Consider the following 24107-nt stretch of genomic DNA (forward strand, 5'->3'; position numbering starts at 1 on the left):
AATTCTATTTTCATTACGTGCCCGCACACAATATATGACATATCCTTAAATTATAGGCTTTTGCAGGGGTCCTGAAGTTAGTTTCTGGAGTATTCCTAGGAATCTCTCATACAATAACGGAGCTGTGAAGGTGGCTTTTTTTTATTTTTTTATTTTTTTGAGTATTCTAATTCTGTATGTACATATAGGTCCCATTACAAAGGATTAACAAACCACATCCCCACTGATGCAAATTTCAATTCGATGTTAAACCCAATTTCTACCTAAATTTCTTTATAGGTTCAGATGTGTTACGTGATAGCATATGAAAACTGGGCTGGGAGCAAAAGTGACAAGGAACATTAACAATGTTCACAAAATTAAGTAAAAAAAAAAAAAAGCCAAAAGCACTGGATTTTTTTTTCCTGAGGAACTCAGTTGTTCTTCATATTGAGAAATACAGCCTCCTTTTTACAGTACTAAGTTTAGAAGTGGGTCATTTCTCCAAGAGGAGGCAACACGGGTCAACATAATCTTCTGACATGAAGAACAGAGCCATTTCTCCTACTTGGCATGGGATACTCTGAAGAGTTACCAATCTGATGAGCCAATGAGATGTAGACTACTGAGTACAGCATCGAAAAGGAACATGCATTGATGATGCAAGTGATGATGCACTTCGACTCATTCCAATCATAAATGTAATTGACTGCACATATTTTTAAAAACTAAATAAACCTCAAATAGTTTACTTCTAAAAATATACTTTTTAATTCAAAGAACCCTGAAGCCGCTATTGCATTATTTCACTCTATTTTAAAACTGGTATCTAAAAATAACCCAACCCCACCCCACCCCCATCCCAAGTACTAGTTATTATAGCTCTTTATTTCAAAAGGATAACACAAACAACACTGTATTATAGAAGATGATCCCAAATCTCTAGGGGGGTCTATTCTGATGTACCACATATAACTTTTATTAGTATTGAGGATAATTAGACATGTATACTGAAGGGAAAGGGATCTCAAAATATTTAAGATTTTCACTGTGTTTGCTGCTGCAAAGTGTCATAGAAATGATTCTGATTAAGAAAGACAGCAAGTTATCTGAATTACTGGATAAAGTTGTCAAAATTTCGTTATCCATCTGTATATGCTGTACATTATAAATATAAAACAAGACCACATATTATGTCAGTATTTGGTAATGTGCAAACTACTCATACTGCAATCCTTTAGTTAATAGTGTCACCAGAAACCTTTAATTAAATAAATTAATAATACAGTCTTAGGCTGCATCAGTAACATATCAGATGCATGATATTGTCAGATATCTCAAGTTGTATATAGTACATCACACGTATAATATTGTCAGATATCTTGAGTTTTATACATGAATAAACTGTAACAGCTGCATTAATAAAGAATAAGATAATCAAAACATTGTCTGTGATGGTATTACCATACCTTTAAGATAAGCAAAAAAGAGACTTCCTTCTAAATAACAACTAAATGCTCAGTGTCTAACATATTGCTGCAAGCTATAATGGTTATAACTGTTAATCCAATACACCTTTTATACAAACCCATAAACACATGAGTGGAAAAATAGCACAGATGTTCAACTCTAATGCAATTTCCATTCAATTTCCTAAGTGCGGTCCCTGTGTGCAAACTAGCTTAACGTTATGTTTAGCTTGCAAATTCTTTTAATAAATAATGAGTGCAATAAAACTGGTAGATCAATGGCAAGCTGAGAAATCATAAAAAAAGCCTTTTGTGTTCAGGTTGTTGCCGATTTCAAACTTTAATCCAGAGACCAATCAATATTACTTTTTCTTTTTAACCCACCACATAAATAGCAGATAGACTAAATGTTGCTTAAATGCTGCTACCAGATATTAGCTGCCAGAAACTTGATAAGATCATCAGACACAACTGAAACTGAACATTTTAGACCTTAACATACACACTACATTATAACAAGTAGACTTGTTTAAACATCATTGTACGACAATAAAATTGGTGCTACTTTTTTGTTTTGGTTCTTTGTACTTTTGGGGATGGAGGTGCAGTATTTATAACTGAATCAAGAAGGCTCTGACAATACACTAACAAGCAAAACAGGCTTAACAGGTCAAAATAATATACAGCCACAGGAAATGTAATCTCCCTAAGATTTCTTGTGACTGTAAACTTTTTATATATATGAACACATATACACATACAAAAAAAGGCAACCTAGCTATGCCACCAAGGAAAAGAGAAATGCATGTGAATACAAGTTTCATTAGGATTGGTATCTTGGAACATTTCAGGGCAGGCTACAAAGTGCGCTACTTAATAGGTATCAATGTTTCTAATTCACAGGTTGTAGAATGAGAGAAAAAATACCTATTACCAAGTCACTTTGGATAACCATGCTTTACCAATAGGGAATCAAGATCAAAAGTGCACTGCCCCAAGGGACAATTCTAATATCAAGCAGGATAAATCTAAATCACTGAGAATCATTACATACTAGTGTACTTGTTGCACTTGGTAATTCATGTTTAATCATAACATATAAAAACCTTGCCTTAATTTACACTGAAAGAAAAATGTCATAGTACTACAATATCTTTAATGTACTTTTCAAAACAATCTAAGGAATCTCAAATTGTGAATGTTCACATCGTATAAATTGCCATTTGTACATTTGATTGTTTTTTCTTGTTGCCATTACAGTTTATTATTAGCGTACTTCAGATAAAGATGTGTTAAAAATTGTGCTTTTTGTACTATCTCTGTTTACATAATAAGTTTTATTAAGCTGAAGAATAATCACACAAAGAACTCTGCCCCAAAAAAAAGGAAGCAAGGGTGCCTGTCAGGATCTAGTAGTTAGACAAATATTTTAGATTTAAAGGTGTACATCTTTGTTCATAACTTCAAATAATTTAAAAATTATACTAATGCAAGAATATGCAGACCAAAGAACAAAGGTCCTGAGTTCTGTGGAAGAAAGATCAGGCCCAAAATTATTTATGGTACTTTCTGAGAAGAAATACATGTACATGCCAATTCTTTCCTTGATATGTAACAGACTTATCACTTGCAGAAAGGAAATCAAATGAAGGTTTTAGCATTAGGACCCAATTCTGAAAAGAAAGGCTCATATACTAGCAATATCTATAAATAAGTTCTTACTCATCCCTTGTTCTTGCAAACTTGCACTGATCTCAATGTGAGGTTCACCTGAGCAAAATCCAATTACGGACTTTAAAAGATGTTGAGGCCTAGTCTTAATGTGGGTGCTGACAAACCTTTCTGACATAATTAGAATTCCAATTTGTAAAATTTGTTCAACCAGGATCTAACACCTAGCAAAATTATTCATACAACTGTTATAAAATACTTAAAAATAAACAATGATCTCTCATTCCAAAGCTATACAATAAGCAGTACAATTCCAATATATGGATTTTTTGCTCTGGGCCTCAACTGTCCTGGAGTTCACTATCAGCTTACCATTTAAAGAGCGCACACATGTACCCAAGAGCAGCCTATACAGAGTATAATTTCATGAAATTAGAGCTGGTCACTTCTGGTTTTGTAAGTTTAATGCTACACCACACATTGATATATTGGATAAATAAAGGTACATGTAACGATGTTAAAGTGTCAGGTTATTTGCATATACTGCATATTTCTATTACATACTGTTTCCTTTATCAAATTGGAACTGCTGTAGCAAGAATGCTAAGAAGGCAAACATAAATCTACATCTGTAACAGCTGCTTTTTCCCACTTATCCTCAAAAGACTTAATGAAAGGAAAGTAAAAAGTTTTTTAAATATATACATTTGTACATGATTAGTCATTTATAAAAATAAAATGTTAACATAAAAGAGATGGAAATGATATAAAGGTAACAGAGATTAGATTGATGCATCTCACAGGGTTCACAACAAATCACAAGATATTCATTTACCTATTAGAGAGAAAACAAGGAATGTCATTAAAAAAATAACATAATACTATAATTGTGTTTAATATAGTTGGGAAGATCAATTACAGTGTAATAACAAGGACCTTTTATGCTTTACATAAGCTTTTTTAGAATTTAAAATAGTCGGTGAAAGTCAGAATACGCCAACCTATTTTATGATCTGTGATCCATGGGTTCTACTCCAAGATAGTGGATACCTGACTATGTGGATCCAAAACAAAAAAACCAACCAAAAAAAAAACCTGATCAACAACTTCTGTAATATTTTCAGCAATAAATAGTGAAGTAATAATGGAAGCAAAACAGACAAGCTGCTTCCTCTTCTGCATCAAATAAATGTTAAACCTAGATGCGTTAAATCCAAAAGAAATACATTACTGAGAATTAAAACACTAACTCCATCCTCTAAGCAATTTGGACACAATTATATTCTATTTATAGTGACACTTTCAATGTGTCCCAATCTTATATTATTTATTTTGGTAATTCTTGTTACAATAAAATATTAATGTTGAGAAAATGGTTACACTATTAAAAAGCTACGCTACATTTAGATTTTAATATTGATTTCCAACATTCTACAAAAATTAATCATTCAGTATGAAATTATACATGTTTAACTTTGTATTACAGGGTGATCCAGAGATTAATATTTTCCCCAGATTAATCCTTTGATTAAGTTTATATTTTTGCCCTGTTCCAAAAAGACAATTTAGTTATTCTAACAGAACTGAAAAAAGAGGATACCGCCACTTTAAAAGCTTCAATCTCTTTGACATTGCTGGCAGTGTATGGGAACATTAATGCATCTGTCATGATAACAAGCTAAGAATAACATCTAGACATCAAACCGAGCAGAGAATCCATCTGAAGTGATTCATTCAGATCTGTCTCATTGATTTATTAAACACAGGGCAACATCTGCAGCCTCACAGAGCCGCCTGGCAAAATTAATGCAAGATCAATTCAAATGGAAAAAAGTGCAAAAGAGATAAATCAAAACACAATTTGCATGCAGTTCCACAATCAGGCTTATTGGGTGCAAATGCTCTATTTCTTTCCCAAAGCAAATGAGTTTAAATGTTGTTTTATCTTTTTAGAATTGTGTGATTTGAAGTGACAGTGAAGAGTTCTGCAGGTTGAGATGGTGAAAAGGGAAAAGGAGAAGAAATGCTTGCAAAGACCTTTTGAATATGCAACAAGAATATCATTAATACCTAATTGTTTTGCTTTTTTGTCTTTGCTTCAGAAACACAGTATTTTCAATTTGAAGAAGTTACACTAGAAAATTTAAATAAATGTAGACAGGAAAACTATTAAATGTTCATCTTTTGGAAAAAGCCAATTATGCTACAGATGGAAAGCTCTATTGCTATCAGAAAAGTAAAGAATTTTGATTGTGGTTTCTTCATATTAGATTTGCCTATGAGAAGCATTTTACAAAAGCCAAAGATTTTGAGATGAATAAGATAACTTCAGAAGTCCAAAGATGTTCATCTTAGTTATTTTTCGAAAGGTATCAGTAATTTCCTTTTAAAAATGGGAAAAAAATCTGTTTCTGCATCCCGACAAAGTCCACTACACTAGCAAGAAGCCTCAATAAAATGTTTTAAGTAAATTTCCCATCCACAAAAGAAAAAAAACAAAACAGAAAATTGATTATTTTTATTTTAAAATAACATCACCTTCTAAACTAACAAGTTTTTGGCAAGTATGAATTAACACTAAATATTTACTTAGGCAAAGGCAAAGTAGTTTATGGAAGCGTAAGTGTACATTTAAAATCAATATACACATGGAAGCTCTGTGCAGTGGCACATGACTGGACTGCTTTAATTATAATCTTGACATCATTCTTCTAATAAAAGATAGAGCATTGTTGACTATGGGGCTGCTTTTAATAGACAACATGACTAGACCCTCATTATGCCATGAAATAAAATGTCTGCATTTACTGCATAGATTCATTTCTAAAGCCTTTAATTGTTTGTGAACAAGCCAAAGTAATACAAAATATTAGCTTAACAAAATAGTTTAAATTCGTCACAGAAAATAAGCCATGTGTTGCTCTGCAGTTCCCTTTACCTGAAAACACTTTCTCAAGTGAAATATTTTACTATATGTTCACCAGATAATCCACAGCAATACTATCACAACAGACTACAGCATTCATCTAATACAAATGCCCAGAGGAATCTTATCAAAAATATTCTATTGGTTGGGTATGAATCATATATATGCAATTGTGATTTTAAGGCCCTGTTATACGTTGTTGTACAACTGTTCTTACTGTACTTGTATATTAAGTTGTTATAACGCAAATACATTATATATCTTTTCTTTTAAATCTTAGAATAAACTTTATAATACTACAATTAATCAATTGGTGGTCTGATTTGAGTAATCTTCCAAAATATCATAAATTATTTCTTAATTAGGCTTTGTAAAAAGATTCACTCATTCTTGAAGTTGCTACTTACAATGAACTGACTTACAAAAAGATTAAAGTTTTATTTCATGGTTCCTAAAAATAAGTTATATAATGATGGCTAATGACAACTAAGGCTAAGAACATTGTTTATGGGGATGTGTGTACAACATTATATTTATACCTCACAAAAAACCTCACTTTGGTGTTAGGGAGGAAAAATCACCAAACAAAACTTTCACTTGTAGATGCATTTCTCTATAATTCTTAAGAGCTCTGCAGACAAGTTCAATTAAGAAAATATTGTGTCAGAGAGAAGGAGTGGAAAAAAAAAGTTAAATATGTCCATTCTTTGATTAATCTACACTGCTGAGTTTTTCATTCTAATGCAAAAGCGCAAAATGCAAAGCTGGAAACAAGTTGTTTGTTTTTTTAAATCATACTAATATAGAAAGAGAAAAAAATCAACTGTGAGATCTCTAATTACCTTTCCAGCAATTTTTGAGTCTGCCTCTGCATTAGAACATGATTTTAAATACAATCTACAAAATTGCTATAAAATTGCTATAAAATTGTTTTTATAACTCAGAGGATAAGAAAGGAATGTACAACATTTTGGAATTGCAAGATAAAATGCTTAAGTAATGTGGTAGAACAACACATCTTCAAAGATTTTATTCTAACTTTCACTGATATCACATTCTTTCCTGACTTTACTTCCCAGGTATAGGAATACAACTATTTTACACTGTATGACAAAATGAACTTTTAAATGTATTATGTAATTCATAGAATGTGCACAGTAGTGTCCAGGATATGTTATATCTAGTAAGAGACAAGAGAATTCCATTACGTATGACAATTTATCTATTATCATCAGACGTTTTTGGACATGAAGTATACTGGGCTGGTCAATAAATAATTTGATTGGCAAACTAAGTGTCAGGTTAAGCATTTCAAATTATCATGATACAATGCAATTAATATTGCTAAACTGCAGGCATTCAACTTTAAGATAATTCATTTGAAAAAAGTTTGTTTCACATGCACTCATAATCGCTATAACGCACTACATGTGTAGATCTGAATGCAAAACATATTGGTAGCAGTGAGTTTATTTCCAGATATTGGTACTTTCAAAAGAAGAAAATACGGCATATAAACACTGAGATAGTCAGTGGTGACGTTAAATGTGAAACTTATCTTCAAAAATATCTTGGTATCAGTTATCCCTAAGCAGATGAAGATAAATTTCATTTCCGTAATTAGGTAAAAGGGGCTTATACACATGGCACATGTGCTTTTTCCTGTATAATCTTTTAAACTGAGAGTTGCTTTTGCCCTTGGACAGGTATGTCCTTTATTTCAGTCCTATTGGCCTCTCTCTCCAATGCCCCAGCCGTATTTTTCTGACTGCATCTCTTGGCTCTTCTGGCTGCATCTTTCAAACCCTCCTACAGCATCTCTCAGCTCCTATCTTCTCATTTAGAGCTCCTCTGCCCTTGCCTCTCTTTGTATATCTTATCCCCTCTCCCAGCCATGTGATTTTGGTGAAGAACAAATTGAAATAAACACTTATTTCAATATTTTGTGCCATTTTTGTCAATGTGCACATATCTTCAAGTCAGTGTATAATGGGGCTGTATCATCCACTCAGTTGTGTGCAATTACTTATTTCCACTAATCAACTTGGTCGTTTTGTGTGCATTGCTCAAAAACGTGGTTCTGAGATCAACTTGCCAGTCAAATTTCAGAAACATGTTATTTTAATATTAGTTTGGGCACCAAGATTTTGTGAATATTTTGCAAAAAGCCAAAGATATTTTAAGTGCTAGGTATACTAAGGGTACCTTATAGAATTTTGTTCCCATCTTTTTCAAATACAGTGGTCACAAACCTTGCTTATACATCAAAACTTTGATGTGGCAGTAGTTGTGATGTCACAGAGGAGTATGACTTGCTGAAATAAATGGGCAGCAGGAGAAACTGAAAGTGAGCAAGAAAAAGAATACAGTTCATGTGGACACAGGCAGGATTGGAATTAAAGCAGCTCTGAAATGTCATCTTTATCACTGAGAACAAAACATAACAACACGAGGAGAAAAAAAATTGCCATAAGAATCAAAAGCCTAAACCTGCTCTTACTTAAGCCAATGGCAACGGAAGCAGGATCAGACCCCAAATAAGTGAAACACGATTTTTAATTTCATCGTGTACATGCATTTACTTAAAACATGAAACCATCGTATAGCAGAGTCTAAGTGGTAAGAACTAACCACCTGTCTTCTAATACAGAAAGTTAACTTTTCCCTGCTGTAAGTCATGGCAGGCCTAAACAATGTACTTGTAAACAGCATATGCAAAGATAACGTTTCTTGTTAAGATAGAAAGATGAGTCTGAGTTTTTTCCTCAGAAATTGCTGAATGTTGAACTATTAGACGTCATCTAGAGTTCTCTCTCTTATAATTTACCCTTTCTTACTATATATTTCTATAAAGCCCTGAGAGTTTTTTGTTTATAAGATCATTATCATTTCTAAAGCAAGAACTATGAGGTCACAAACAAGGATTCTGACCCCCCATGTATGAAGAACCCAGCAGGGATCTTCCATGAATACAATCAGCTTTGGGTTTAGTCATTTAAGCACAACAGGACAAGGGCTATAACAACAGTAAAAACCTCTTTGATTAAATAATGTACCATTATTCCAGAGTTATACTAAGCAACAGTTTGTCTGTAAACTACCCATACTCCTCAGGCACACACAGCACATGTTCTTTGGCTATCATTATTTCTTTTGCAAGACTTATGACTACTGTATCACAAGTTATGTTCACAACCCAGACAGCTAGAGATTATAATTTTCAGTGAGAGAAAAAATATACAGCTAAGAACTTAAAGTAAAAAGTACTGGGTTCCTTTTTACAGTCATTTGAAAGAGTATCTAGACACTATATTTGTGAGAAAGTGAATAATTATTTCATATAATTTGCCAAGTTCATGCTTAGTGCAGTTACCTGGCACACAGATTTAATAAACCTTAGCAAGAAAGTTCAACAGTTTAAGAATTTTGTGTAATCACCTACACTAAATCACTCCTCTTTCTCTAGAACAGATTTCATACAATTTATTGCCTCCTTTACACCATCTAACTCTGCTATGGTCCCTTCTGGCAGCGAGCATCATAAACTGCATTGCATGCTCCTACTGCTTGTGTAGTTAGAGACGGTGATTTAAGGTGACCATACCGTCCAGAAAACTTGTCTAACAGTTAGCCAAAGTGAAGGGAGCATCCTCTGAACACTGCCCCATTCGCAACCTGACTATTCGTGCCAACGTGGGGTTTCCGTTTCTAAAGCATTGCTTAGTATTGGCGCATCTCGACCCTCTCTCAAAGATACCATCACAGGGTAAGAGGCAGTTTGCACGTTGTCAACAGACCGTCCGGTATAGCCGTGCAGCGGAGCCCCACAATTAGGCTGGACTTCTGGGGCTCATCTTCCCTAAGGCGGAAGCTGCAGGGCTGTAGGCACCTTGCAAGGCGCGCTAGGGAGCGCTCACAGCCCTGGAGGGGACGCGGCGGGCTCGGGAGAGCCCGGCAGCGGGCTCTTAGCTCTGTTTACAGAGACGAGCCTCCGGGCTGGCCTGGCACGAGCAGCTCGGGAGCACTCTCGCCCCCCACCCCAGGCTTGGGACTCCCGCGGAAACAAAGTTTTCCTGGCGCGGGCGTGACTGTGCCCAGGGCTCCGGCTGCCCGAGGAGCGCAAGGTGCCCGGGTACCCACCCACCCTCGCTGGAGAAGGCTGAGCGGGACCCCCCCCCCTTGGCAGCGGGCAGCCAGTAAGGAGAGGCGCCGAGCCGGGGCGAGAGGAGTGACAGCGAAGTTTGCCGCTCACCTGGCGTTGGTGCAGTCGTTGTACAAAGTTTCGAAGTCTTTCCTGGTGATGAGCTTGCAGCGGTTCACGCCGGGCTGGATGGCGCCCAGCCCCCGCAGGATGCGGACCTGTTCCACCGTACACACCACGGGCGATATATCCAGCCGCTTCAGCTTGGTGTAGACCGTGTGCAGCCCCCCCACCAGGTGCTTGAGGAAGAGATCAAAGACCTGCGGCAGGCAGATCAGCTCCTGCCCCTCCACCAGGAAAGAAGCCACCTTCACCCCGTGCAGATCAACCATCTTACACTCGTTGCTGCCACCCCCTCCGCCGCCTCCCGTGCCCGCACCGCCGCCGCTGGAAGCCAGGAAACTGTTGACCAGGCTGTTGGTGAGCCTGGGGGACTCGGAGGGGCTGGAGGAATAGAGGGGGTCTGCCCGGAACAAGCCCCCCGGGCCCCCCACGCTGCCGCTGCTGCTGGCGCTGCTGGAAGTTGCCGAGATGACGGGAGGCGCGGAGGAGACAGCCATGGTCACTCGCTGCGGCGGCTCAGCCCCGCGCTCCCTGCCACGCTCACTCTCCCCAACTGTTTGCAATACGACCCAAAACAGAGTCTCCCACTCGCTCGCTCGCTCAATCGCTCGCGCACGCAGCAGCCGCTCGCTCAGAGCCCTCCCCACCTCCACCGGGGCGGGCGGGGGGGGGGGGAGAGTGACAGCCCCCTCCAGCCAATGCGCCTGGCCCTCAGCGAGCGTGGCACCGGCTAGTGGCTGCTTGCGGAGGGGCGCTGGGGCTGCTGCCGCTGGAGGAGGAGGCGGCTGCTGGTGTTGCTGCTGCTCCGGAGGGGGAGTGGCGTGGAGCCCTGCCTCCACCTTTTGCCCGCCCCCTTCGCCTCCTCTGACCGAAGTGACCATCTGCCAGCTCGCCTCTTGCCTTCGGCCACCTGGGGCTGCAGCAGCCTTTTCACTTCTCGCCACCGTAGGGCTGTCACCTGTCCAGGTTTGCCCAGGACCGGCCCTTCTTTGCAGTTAGCAGGAGCTGTCCGGGGATGTCTGCCAGGGTGCTCCGTATACACTGCCAGCTGCCCAGTTCTGTGGGCTCAGGACCATCCTGCGTGCTCCGTTTATTAGGGGTTCGTTTCTTTGTACTTCAGAGGCGGCAACCTTAGCACGTGGGTGCATGTGTCCCCCTCACACTTGCCTCCCCTTTCTCCTCTCCGAGTTTGTAGTGCACTGATGGACCCCCTGCTTCCTCTGCCTGCCCACTAACCCCCCACCCCCTTGTGGTTCACTGCTCCCGTCTAGCACAGACCCCTCCCCCTTGCAGTAAGCTGTCCCCCCTTTCTCACATGCCCCCTTTCCTTTTGTAGGCCATGTGGCCCTAGGATGACCAGACATCCCAATATTAGGAGCTTTGTCTTATATATACAATTATACTGTCACCCACCCACCCCCGGAAAAAAAAGTGTCCTGATTTTTCACACTTGCTATTTGGTCACCCTATGTGGCCCCTCCCATCTTGCATGCCCCCTCTGTGATTCCCTCTCTCCCACATTTTGTTGCTAGGCAGGCCATTTGTCCAATTTTAAGCCATACAGTCTTGTTTTTCTAAGGTTTGTCCCTGTCCAGCACTAATATAAAACCGGACATGGTTTTGACCAGTATCATTGTGGACGCATGGAGGATGCCATTTTGCAGAGTGCACTGCTCCACTCCCAACAGCTTGACTTCACATGTACACCAGAGGGGGCGGGATGGGTGCTTTGCAAAATGGCGTCCTCCATGTGAGTACTCTGGCAGGGGCAGGGTCACACAGGTGGGGGTGGGCCACACTATTCCAGAAGTCCCATATTCTGTGGATGCATGAGTAGCCACCCTTTTTGTTGCCTATCTCCCTTGTCCTACCCACCCCTCCCCTTTACTGTTTGTTGCCTCCTGCCCCTGCCTCGGCTGCCCTCTCTGCTTGCTGTTTGTTGCTGCCTGCCTCCCTTCACCCGGCCCCACTTGTCTTGTGCACCTGCATATTTACCAAGTGATCCATCCCCTGTCAGCCACTCCCAGCTTCTGGTTGAGAATGAGGTTGCATCCCTGACCATCTTGACTAATATGCATTGATGGATCTGTCTTCCATAAATTTATCTAATTCTTTTTTTAAATCAATTATAGTTTTGGTCTTCAGAACATCTCCTAGCAAGGAGTTCCACAAGTTGATTGTGCACTGTGTGAGGAAGTACTTCTTTCTGTTTGTTTTAAACCCTCTACCTATTAATTTTATTGGTTAATTCCTGGTTCTTCTGTTAAGAGAAGGAATAAACAACAGTTCCTTATTCACTTTCTCCACACATTTATGATTTTATTGACCTCTATCATATACCCCCGTAGTTGTTTCTTTTCCAAGCTGAAAAGTCCCAGTCTTTTTAATCTCTCCTCATATGGAAGCTGTTCCATACCCTTTTCCAATTCTAATATATCTTTTTTGAGATGGGACAACCAAACTGCACTCAGTATTCAAGGTGTGGGCATACCATGAATTATATAGTGGCATTTTGATATTTACTGTCTTATTATCTATCCCTTTCCCAATGGTTCCTAAAATTCTGTTAGCTTTTTTGACTACTGCTGTACATTACTCTGTTATTTTCAGAGAACTATCCACAGTGACTCCAAGCTCTCTTTCTTGAGTGGCAACAACTAATTTAGATCCCATCATTTTGTATGTAGAGGGGTGGGATTATGTTTTCCCATATGCATTACTTTTCATTTAGCAACACTGAATTTCATCTGCCATTTTGTCACCCAGTCACCCAGTTTTGGGAGATCCCCTTGGAATTCTTCGCAATCTGCTTTGGAATTAACTATCTTGAATAATTTTGTATCATCTGTGAACTTTGCCACCTTACAGTTTACCCCTTTTTTCCAGCTCATTTATGAATATGTTGAACAGCATTGGTCCCAGTACAGATCCCTGGGGGACACCACTATTTACCTCTTTCCATTGTGTAAACTGACCATTTATTCCTACTCTTTATTTCTGGTCTTTTAACTAGTTACTGATCCATGAGAAGACCTTCCCTCTTATCCCATGACTGCTTACTTTGCTGAAGAGCCTTGCAGAAGGCACCTTGTGAAAGTCCAAGTACATGATATTCACTGGATCACCCTTTTCCACATGTTTGTTGACCGCCTCAAAGAATTCTAATAGATTGGTGAGGCATGATATCCCTTCACAAAAATTGTGCTGACTTTTCTGCAAAAAATCATGTTCACCTATGTCTCTGATAATTCTGTTCTTTACTATAGTTTCAACCAATTTGCCTGGTACCGAATTTAGGCTTACTGTCCTGTAACTGCAAGGATCGCCTCTGGTGAGAGGAGGACTTTGGCACACATCTGCATAGAGTGAGTCAGGCTGCAGCCCCTTTTCCAGCTTCTCCAGAACTTCCTGTTGATGTTCTGGCTGCACTTTTCCCTGTGCTTCCTTGTATATGCATATCCCATCCATGGCCCCACAAAGTCACGAGACCTCTTCATCAACTGTCTCCTGATGCTGACCAAGATGGCCATCCACAAGACCAGCAGGAGGAAACTTGATGATGTGGGGGAGATGGTGTTCTGCGACTGTGGGGCCTGTTTCTGATCCCTTGTCACTTCACGCATCCAGCCAGAGTTCCTGTGGGTAATGTCTACTGGCTCTTTGGACTTCTTTGAGGACCAGTAGATGTTGTCCAAGGTTCTCTGCTCAGTGTCCCTGTAGTGGGATGGCCACCCTGCTCCTGCCTGAAGGGTATAAAGCAGCCCTGGAGAGGGCTGCAGCAGGGGGGTGAGAGGGGTGGAAGCCAGGCTGATTGGGAAAGCAGCCACAGCTGTGGTCAGCTTAATCAGGGCCCAGCTAGTCCTGATAAGAGGGCTGTGGGCCAGAAACAGACACACACTCTCTTTAGCTTCCTTGAGAGAGAAGGACTTGGCTGTCTAGGAAGCTGAGGAGGGTACCTAGGGTGGAGCGGTGCTGGGGAAGGGCAGAGGGAGATGGGGAGCTCCAGCCTAGAAAAGCCCCAGGCTGCAAGCCGAGTTAAGGGCCCACAAAAGGGTACTGGGGCTGCAGAAAGGCAGCCCAGAGATAGGCAAAGGCAGCAGGTCCTAACCCCCTTGCCGATGATAAGTGGCCATTACAGACTGCAGTCTGCCCGAGGGAAAGGGGCTGGATGATGACTGGAAGTAGCCACTGAGGCAAGGTGGGGATAGGGGGTTAGGGGTTCCCCTGGGAGGGGACACCCAGAGTGAGAGGGGACTGCGGTGGGCAGAACCTCTGGGCAAAGGGCACCTGGGTCCAGGAGGGACACAGGGCCAGCAACAGGTCCCTCTGGGCTGGGAGGAGCTAATTCCCTGGACGACCATCAGGAGGTGCTGCACTGGTGAGTCATTGCCCCGCCACAGTCCCCATCTGGATCCCTTGTTGTAGCCCCATGACCTTCACTTCTGCCCCTGTTTCCTCATTTGTTGTTCCCCAAACTCAGTTGTGGTCATGCTCAGCAATTCATCCCCCTTGGTTGAGGGGACAGGCCTTTAGTTCTGGGCCGGGATACTAGTTCCCACAATAGTTTGAGTAGTGGAGCTGGGCGAGTCCATCCCTGGCCATAATATCTGAGTTTCAAGAGCTCTGCCTATGAACAGAAGTTGACATTAGAGCAGTCCAAAGAGAGAGAGAGGCGCGCGCGCACTGGGCTCCCAGCAACAGCTCTCACACTAGTTAGTATAGAATTAGTTTATCCATACAGATGATCAGAAATGTCTACTGGACCTACTCTTCCCTCTGACTCAGGATAATAAGGACTGTTGCTAAAAAACAGATATTCTCTCACTCTTTTTGTGCTATGGTGAGAAAAATTGTGAAACTGTATTCACACATTTGCAGGGGAATCTCCCCATTCAGGAGCATTTCAGCAGCTCGTGATAACTTTAGCAAAATAAGTAACTGAGATTGGAAAAGGAACTGGGCAGTAGGCAGGGAGGGCAGGGCCAAACTGGGAGCTAGACCTGAAGGGCAGCCCATTGTTAACAGTCTCCTACTTCTCCTCTCCCCGCTGCCAACCTCCACCTCTTTATCCAAAAGGTGACTGTGGCACTTGCAATCATCTGACACTCTCTTGGGTCCTAAAAACATCTATGAGCCTGCAAAAGGAGGAAAGAAATAGGAGATCTCCAAAAAGAAGGACAAGCCTTTCCATGGCCAAATAATAAATCAGGGTTTTCATTATGTTACTAGAGGAACAAACAATATGTAGTTTTTCATTTTTGTAAATAGACAGCTAAGATAATGAGTGTTTACTGCAAATGACCTAGGACTACTGCAGAGCAAAATCCTCCAAAAATTGGAGCTGCATTATATTAGCAGTGTGAAAGTGGACTGAGACAGAAGTGAAATTTGGGATCATTAAGATGTTAAACACCTTAAATTCTCAGGAGACCTTCCATATAATTGGCCACTCTTTCCAGCAGCAACCAAAGCATCAATAGCACTTTAGACAGAAGGAGGACTAGCTAGTATCCTACTGACCCTCTATGCTCCCATGAGAATGGAGCACCCCCCAGGGATACTGGGTACCACATGTGGCCCCTGGCTCACTCACATGAGCTCACGGAGAATAAAACTAATTGAGAATGACTCCTCCAGCAGCAACTGCACGAAAAGAAGAGGTCCAGCCAAGGGCTCCTGCCCACTCCACCTGGACCTGATCAGGTGGCATCCTCCGTAATACCAAGCTCATTGTGATCCTGTCTCCCAGCCATGTGAACTCAAGGGAATGTGAAGCAGAAACCCATAGGGAAGTCCCAGCCTTAGAGGTCAGAGATAGTCCCCTAGCAGCAGCAACCAGAGCAGCATCAGCAAGGAAGTAGACACCTGCACATGGAGAATATCATCTGACTGACTTTTTGCAGTTCAGAGGCTGAATATTATTTTTAGTATTCTAATTCACTGTTTGCTCTTGATCTCATCCTACAACAACTTCATTGTCCGTGTGTTTCCAGCCTGATTCTCTCTGTCCTCCATTAGTCATCATCCTTCCCTCCTCTCTCTTTTCATCTCCGCTTCATTGTCCCTCTTCCCCTTTGACATTCTCACTCCATTGATGCTGTTAACGCTCCCCTCCTGCCTTTCCCACTTATCTAAATCTATTCAGTTATATGTTACAAAACTCACCACAAAAAATATATATATTTAAAAATAAAGTGAAATTAACATGGCATTTCCAAACATCCCCTGGATTACTCTCCTTATATGCTGAATCCCTTTCTCCCACCCTTTGCCAGCCTTGACTATTTAGGCCCCAATCCAGCAAAGATTTATGCATATGCTTAACTTTACGCACTGTGAGTAATCCCACTGGAAATTATGAGGCAATTAAAAATGTGGATAAGTCTTTCCAGGATCAGAACCTTAGATTGGAAGTTCTTTGGGGCAGGGACTGTTATTTACTATGTATTTATGTACAATGCCTAATGCAATGGGGTCCCGTATTCAGCTGGGGCTAGGTACTATCATAATACAAATAATATGAAAAGTCCCTCAAACAGAAAATATATCGCTAATTTATTGGACATAATTGCTATTAGAAGATTTAATAAATCAAATTTAAAGGTTTCTCATTGTTTTTCTCCTTTACTCCCTTTAAAGACATTTTGCTTTGAGATTAATGAGATAATCAAATTCCACTCTCAGGATTTTTTTTTCTTTTTGACTTTAATGTCTTCCACAAGCTAAACATATTTCTAAATAAGGCTGAGTTTTTGCAAGGCCAGAGGAAGCCTTGCGCATCAACACCCTGCAAGTTGGAGTGGCATGAAGCAATATAAAATCATAAAGACTGTAGTAAAAACAGTACCCTTGAGAGGTGACTATCCATGGAGAAAAGAACTGCACTTAGACTAAGAAAATGCTCAAGGTTTGAGAATTAATACCATGCAGCAGCCCAGCTCAAGCGTATAAGAGTCAACTATATCAGTAGATATTATTTCCTTGTAATTTTACCCAAGATAAAGCAAAGATGCTAAATCCAAAAAATCATACTGTAATATCTTGTCAGTTGTAAAATATCCTGCGTTTGTCAGCTGGTTTGATTGACTGGGGTCCAAATGTGTAATATGAATGTGTACAAACTATTAACTCTCCATATACAGTAGTAATTAGGCTTTTAGAATGATTATTTTTAATCTAATATTCAATATTTTTGTCCATTTCAGCCCTGAGGGCAAAATATTCCATTTTTCTTGACATTAACAGCCAGTGAAATGTTGGTGCAGTTTTAATTACATATAAAAATTGACCGCCAGTTGCTGGATTGCAAAACATCAAGGAAAGGGGCTTGCTTTTTTTTTATGGTATGTAGTCTGCTGAAGTAAAAGCAGGGACAAGTTCTTCACAAATGCCAGAGGAGAGAGAGTAGAGCCCTGGTCAGTTTCAAGCCCCAGTGGAGAGGGCTAATCCACAGATCCCTGTAAATTACCTGTTACCAGTAGTCATTATTGTGACCACTGGCTCATCCTATAGAGAAGATACTGGCTGACACAAATTTACAAGGAGGGGGTAATGATGAAAACAGTAGGGAATTTTCATTAACAATAATAATACCTAGTTCTTATATGCCACTTTTCACCCAAATAGATCTCAAAGTGCATTACAAAAGAGGTAAGAATCATTATCCTCATTTTAAACATGGGAAACTGAGGCATGGGACAGTGAAGTGACTTGCCCAAGGTCACAGAGAAAAAGAACTTTTTGCTAAATGACTGGAAAATTCAGTAATATGATGTATATGGTGCAGTTAACTGTGTTTCAATTTGCCAGTGCCCAAGTGGGGGGCAAGACACTAATTCAGTGACTCAAGAAAAGTTGTAATGTAGGAGATTAAAATGATGCAAGATTAATTCTATGAATAACATATTCTATAAACTCTATCATGATACAGCATGTCTGATGTCAGTAGTATACAGGAATAAAAGTTCATATCAGTTTAGTGAAGGACATAAGTACACATGGGATGGAGTTCACATCAAATATGTGAGTAATGAACATAACACTAGATTTGTGAGCGATGAGGTACATGTGGGCCCAGCATGAAGAATGAAGGCATAGTTGAAAATTGCATATCCTATTCAATTTCAGCTATCGGAGACACCACTTTTTCTCCATTCTTTCCAACCTGACTAGCGCTTAGTGCAGTGCTGATGTTCTCCTTTCTGACATTAACAAAAGTCCATGGAAGTCAGTGGAAATATTCCCACTGACTTGACTAGGCTTTGGGTCAGGCCCTTAGTAAATGAGCTGCTTATATAACTAATTTTATGAACACAAGCTGGGACAGGAAGGGAAAAAAATAATTATAATTTTTCCAAAATCAGTCTAAAATGTAGTTCCTTAATTTTTATTAGAACACGTAACTCTGATTATATTAACAAATGTAGGCCATTGGCATGTGAGAAACAAGATACTGAAATTGTCATTTTTACTGCCCACATTTTGTAGTGCACTAATACTGGAGGTTTGAATTCAATTTATTTTTGATGTTTCAGGAATTTTTATTGAAGCGTGGATTAAAATTTCTCACCTAAACAGCAAGATTTTTTTTTTAATGATGAAACTAAATGTCTGAGTATCAATAGAAAAATGATCCCTTCTCTTGTGTAATTAAATGCATTGTATTAATGTGTGCATAATGCAAAATCAATAAATAATGAATTACCACTGATTGTAATTGAATGTTTTCATAATTTTATTGTCAGCCATGATAAATAATCAGTACATTTATACTGCATTAAATTAATTAGTGTGTCATTTCTATTACATACATCAGCAATGAAGTAATGCAGTGACATCTGTTTCTAATGTTTTAAAGATGTGGTATCCCTTATTAAGTAAAATAAAGAGTTATTAGAGATGTTTCCAGTGATTGTCAGTTATACTGGGGTATTCAAGGGGATCTAATAAAGGAATTTACCCTCCTAGAAAATGCTGCATTTTAACCCAATAATGGTTGTAAATAACAATGGTTAGAGTCAATTTGCTTCTTTGGACATTTAAAGAAAAGAGTTAGTGGAATTTTCTTCTCTATAAAAAGAGTAGAAAATTCCACTAAGACTGGGACCTGACACCTTTTTTTTAGCTAAATCCCATCAATATAATCAGGGAAGATTCAGTAGAACACAAAATAGTTGACACTTTGAAATAGGAGTCTACCATCTTTATCTGTTTTTTCTGCCTCAGGCCCCCGTGATCTCTAGATGGACACAAGAGCATGCCCCTCATGAAGCTCATTGGAGGATCAGGGCTTTGGCAGTCAGATGGTTATGTAAAAAGAAAAAATGTCATTTTGATGTACTAGGAATATTTTACAAAACCCCAAACTTAGACAGAAGAAAGCTTTATATTTTAGTCTGGCTACAGTACATTTCTTACTGAGGGCACCATCCTGCAACCACTTAAGTAATGCGTAGTTTAGTTTAGATGAGTGGTATGTTGACTTTAATGAGACTTCTCATGTGAGTTAAGTTATGCTGCTGTAGAAGTGTTTGCTGGATCAGGCCCTTAAACGTTAAAAGTAAGCGGTATTCATAATGCTCAGCACAGTGCTGTGTAATTCCTCATGCTGAAGTGTATTTGTTACCATGCATCAATGTGCACTTCCCATTGAAGTCAGTTTGTGTATAGCTTCTGAAAGAACAGCAACACAGGATCTGACATTCTTAAGATAAGCATTTCTTAACCTCTGGTTAGCGCTCTCCATCTTGCCATAAAATTATATGATTTGTGACATGGCCAACTGGAGGTTCTGATGTGATACATTGTAATCTAGTGTTTAAACTATTTGAATTCTTAATTTGTTAACTCAGTCAAATGTATTTTAAATTTAAACATTTTATTATTACTTCATAAAGTATTCCCCCCTTTCTTAAAACAGTATTAAAGCAAAATCAAATCAGTTTTACAATCTTTTATATTAAGTTTTCTTAGTTCCAGACAAATTACCTCTCCTCTCAATAGGAGGTTCCAAAATTCCCTTTTTAATTAAAAATAATTGAGCAAAATTCTGGAGTCCTTTCCAAAGCAAACTGACCTCTGTATGCTGTACTCCTTATTGAAGTCAATAGGAAGACTTCAATCAGAATTTTCCCTGAATAAGACCTTCAGGATTTGGACATTCACCATAAGAACTTTTTTTTTTAAATGACCCAAAGCCATTATCTACAAAGGCCCTATCTGCTCTTTATGGTAACTAAAGCTTTTATGGGACTTATAAGAGCAGAGTTTTGCCCTTCTGCATTTAGCCAAAATTTCCTCTCCCAGGTGATGTGAAATGTGTTGTGCCTCAGCTGGTTGTCATCCTCCACCCCAGAGGTATCTGCACATCAGTTGTATAAGAAAATTTGTATAGAACTTTAATATACTTCACAATGAAAAGTGTTGCATAAATACAAGTGATATTATTGTTAATTAAATGAACCAACATCTACAAAGAACCAACTCAGAATCTATCACATTAAACATAAGATTCACCACTTTAATCTTTGGCCCAATTTTGCATTCCATTGGGGATCTGCAGTGGCAAAAATTGCAAAGTCAGGATTCTATTAAAATCATCAATAAGGATGAAATCATTACGATCCCGAACCCATTTTTCTTAGTGGAGATAGGCTAGTGGTACATTTAAATCTCTACACTGTGAAGTCATGTATATCTACTCACATTTTTAAATATAGATAAGTTAATATCCATGAGCAGAGTGGGGGAAAGTACTTTATAAGCTGAACTTCCTCTCTCTCTCTCTCTCTTTGCCAGGCAGCCAAATACAGCAAAAATTTCCCCTGCACTGTCTGTTATAGTATCTCTGGCCCTGACCTGAAGGCACCACCATCTAGTGGGATGAGAAGGTATTTCATTTTTCTTCTTTGTAGATCTTGGCATTATTGAAACAGACTTTAAACTCTATTTAGAGCAACAACAAAAAAGTAATCTTTTGTTAATATATATTTATATCAGAAGATACAAAAATATCTTCTGTAGACCCTTCATAAATTTTCATATTCTGTGTTGAGTGCAAAGTATTTTCTGACAACAAAATATAAGCAATGTGATAAGTTTCCATAAGAAGAAACTGATTAATGAGAAAAAGTTCTACATATCCAGATTCCAGAATAAATTTAATGAATGTATCAAATTTAACATTTCATTGAATCTATTTTTGTGAAATATAAATGGTCAAAATAATTAATATTTTAGGAGTGGTAAACTTGAGATCAGTTTTAAAACTGATATATATCTACAATATCAATTATACATATTTGTAGAGCTATATATAGCCATTAAACATACAGTATTTTAACTATACTCAAACCATTAAGTCACATCAAATGCAAACTTCAAAGTTTTGAATGGAAGAATGCATTTTTCCATAGGCTTTAAAAGTGTCCATTTACTGTACTTTGACTATATTGATATATTGGATTGAGTTACATGATTATATTTCTTTTTTACTGACTTACCAATTATTGTCAAGGATAGCAATTATTTTTGTCTTGTTTCAAGAGTATGCATGCATATGCAGCTGTTATCCAAAGATGCCTCCTTGCATATTCAGCTCCACTGATTTTGTCTAAGCATTGCACATGCACTGTGACAATTGATTTACATCATTCATAGATACATAAGATAGTCGTGCATTGACACTAGAATAAATGTTAAGATTTTGCCAAAATATTTGAAAATTCCTCCCATAAATATTTAATTAAATGTAGTATGGCTAATAAAGATAACAAATAATTAAGAGTTAGATGTTCAATAATGCTGAAAATACACTTCTACCACGATATAATGCTGTCCTCGAGAGCCAAAAAATCTTACCACGCTATAGGTGAAATAGCGATATATCAAACTTGCTTTGATCCACCGGAGTGCGCAGCCCCGCCCCCCTGGAGCACTGCTTTACTGCATTATATCCAAATTCGTGTTATATCAGGTTGCGTTATATCGGGGTAGAGGTGTATTTTGAAATATTTACCAAACTACATGATGGTAATTTTGCCAATGACTTCTGTGGGAGCTGGACCAGAAACCAGTGTGAAGTACTACTATCCTCAACTCATGTACAGAAATTCCGCTGATATAATTTGGCATCAATGAGTATTCTGTATTTTAGATCAATGCCAGGATATGCCTGTTAGAATTATATTGTATATCTTGTAAGAGCCTTATTGTTACATTAAAACATTCAAAACTCCATATTGAAAATCAATATGGAGCGCTGCATAAAAATTAATGTCAGTAGATGGTCCTAAGAGTCTCAAGTGGTGCCTGCTATTTTGCCCTTCTGATCTCTAAAATACATGGCTGAAAAGCTGTACATTGGAGATATAGCCCAATGTGCAGTTTAACATATTTACACAGGTTTACAGGAAGATACCTATTTGCACTTCAGAAGGGCCCATATGTTTTGCCTCTTATTCACTGAGAAGAACAGAGAACTTCAAAGACTGCCATGGAGGACTAGCCAGGAAGTGAATACCAGTGATCTGCAGGACTTTGAGCTCTCAGACTTGTATTCAACTATGCAAAGGGCTTCTTCCTCAGTGCTTCCACCTATCCCTTCAACAACCCAAGATGCATGGGTAGTTTGAAAGCTGTATTCCATTGTCTGCTGGCTCCTGGTTGTGCACTACAACATCTCTGAACATTAATGATAGAAAATGCGGTTGAACTTAATTCTGTGTTAAGCAACATTAACTAGATGTTTATGTGCACCAGTTCTTGACAGGGAGTGGAGAGAAAAGCATGCCACTTAAGGGTTCATTCTCACTCACACCACTTTTACACAGGTGTAACTCCACTGGGCCTGATGCCAGTGTAAATCAGGACTAAGTCAACTGAAGCCAATCGAGTTACACAAGTATAAAGTGAGATCAGATCAAACCCTTACTGTAACTTCTTTTGCTGATCGCACCCACGATTTTGGTCTGGACAGTTAATCTCAATGACTTTTTAAAAACAGAGTCAAGAACAGTTCCATTGAAAAGGAACAGCATTATGCATTCCTTCTCCTCTATTTCATACCAAGATTAATGTGAAGAACACACTACACACAGGTCATTTTTCTATATCCTGTAAAGACATGCAATGCCTGATTCTGATCTTATAGTGGATTTACATTAATGTAACTGCACTGACTTCTGTGAAATTACTCTTGATTTACACTCATGTAAGTGAGATCAGTATCAGGCCCAGAGTTAGAAGCACAGGTTAAAGCATTCGTAATACATGACTATTGTTGAAATTACTTCTTTTCTTCAGTTTGTCTCTGTAAAAATTATCATTAACCATCTATGATGTGGAGGTCCTTCTGTACTGTGTGATGTGGCCATGGATATGCTATAGGATGCAAATATTTTTGTAGAAATACCTCAAGGCCATGTAAACATATTTCTCAGCAATACACAAGGCTTGGCTTAAAAGTGATGTGAAAAAATAGGGTGCATGAAGATCATGTTACTCAGGTTTTATTAGGAATTTCCATTAACATACATAAGACTTTTACTAAAAAAGGGAATTATTTCAACAAAAAGACTTAGGTACCCAAATGACAGAAAGCATTAGCCCTTTCTTTCTACATTAAAAATAAATCTTGAGATTCCTGGAGTACTTTACTTGTAAGGACTCTTTTTAATTCATATAGCCAAGGATTGTTAGTGGGGAGGGAAGAGGGAAATAAAAAGGATGTGAGAAATTCTGAGGCTATAGTGATTGCATTTTTCAGCCTCAAATGCAAGAGTTCTGAGTTGATATTTTT

The 24107-nt window shown here is 39.0% G+C and overlaps 1 protein-coding gene and 1 long non-coding RNA gene across 7 annotated transcripts in view; one reads left to right on the plus strand and one right to left on the minus strand.

The window, feature by feature from the left end:
* Positions 1-10937, minus strand: part of DACH2 (dachshund family transcription factor 2) — a 492287-nt gene extending 481350 nt beyond the window's left edge. For 3 of the 5 annotated variants that reach the window (XM_039489729.1, XM_039489730.1, XM_039489728.1), the window contains exon 1: positions 10298-10937. In XM_039489729.1, coding sequence (XP_039345663.1) covers positions 10298-10806 — 509 coding nt within the window. In that variant the 5' untranslated portion in view covers positions 10807-10937. The remainder of the gene's footprint in view (positions 1-10297) is intronic. The other 2 variants (XM_039489727.1, XM_039489726.1) reach the window with 1 other exon arrangement.
* A 252-nt stretch (positions 10938-11189) lies between these two features.
* Positions 11190-23530, plus strand: LOC120372531. Of its 2 annotated transcripts, none has more exons than XR_005585027.1 (3): positions 11190-11408; positions 21107-21198; positions 22712-23530. It is a non-coding gene; the product is annotated as an uncharacterized LOC120372531 (long non-coding RNA). The 2 variants fall into 2 exon arrangements; XR_005585026.1 differs by lacking the exon at positions 11190-11408 and adding an exon at positions 13584-13674.
* Positions 23531-24107: the final 577 nt, after the last annotated feature.

This window comes from Mauremys reevesii, linkage group 9, assembly GCF_016161935.1.
Source record: "Mauremys reevesii isolate NIE-2019 linkage group 9, ASM1616193v1, whole genome shotgun sequence".
Taxonomy (NCBI): Eukaryota; Metazoa; Chordata; order Testudines; family Geoemydidae; genus Mauremys; species Mauremys reevesii.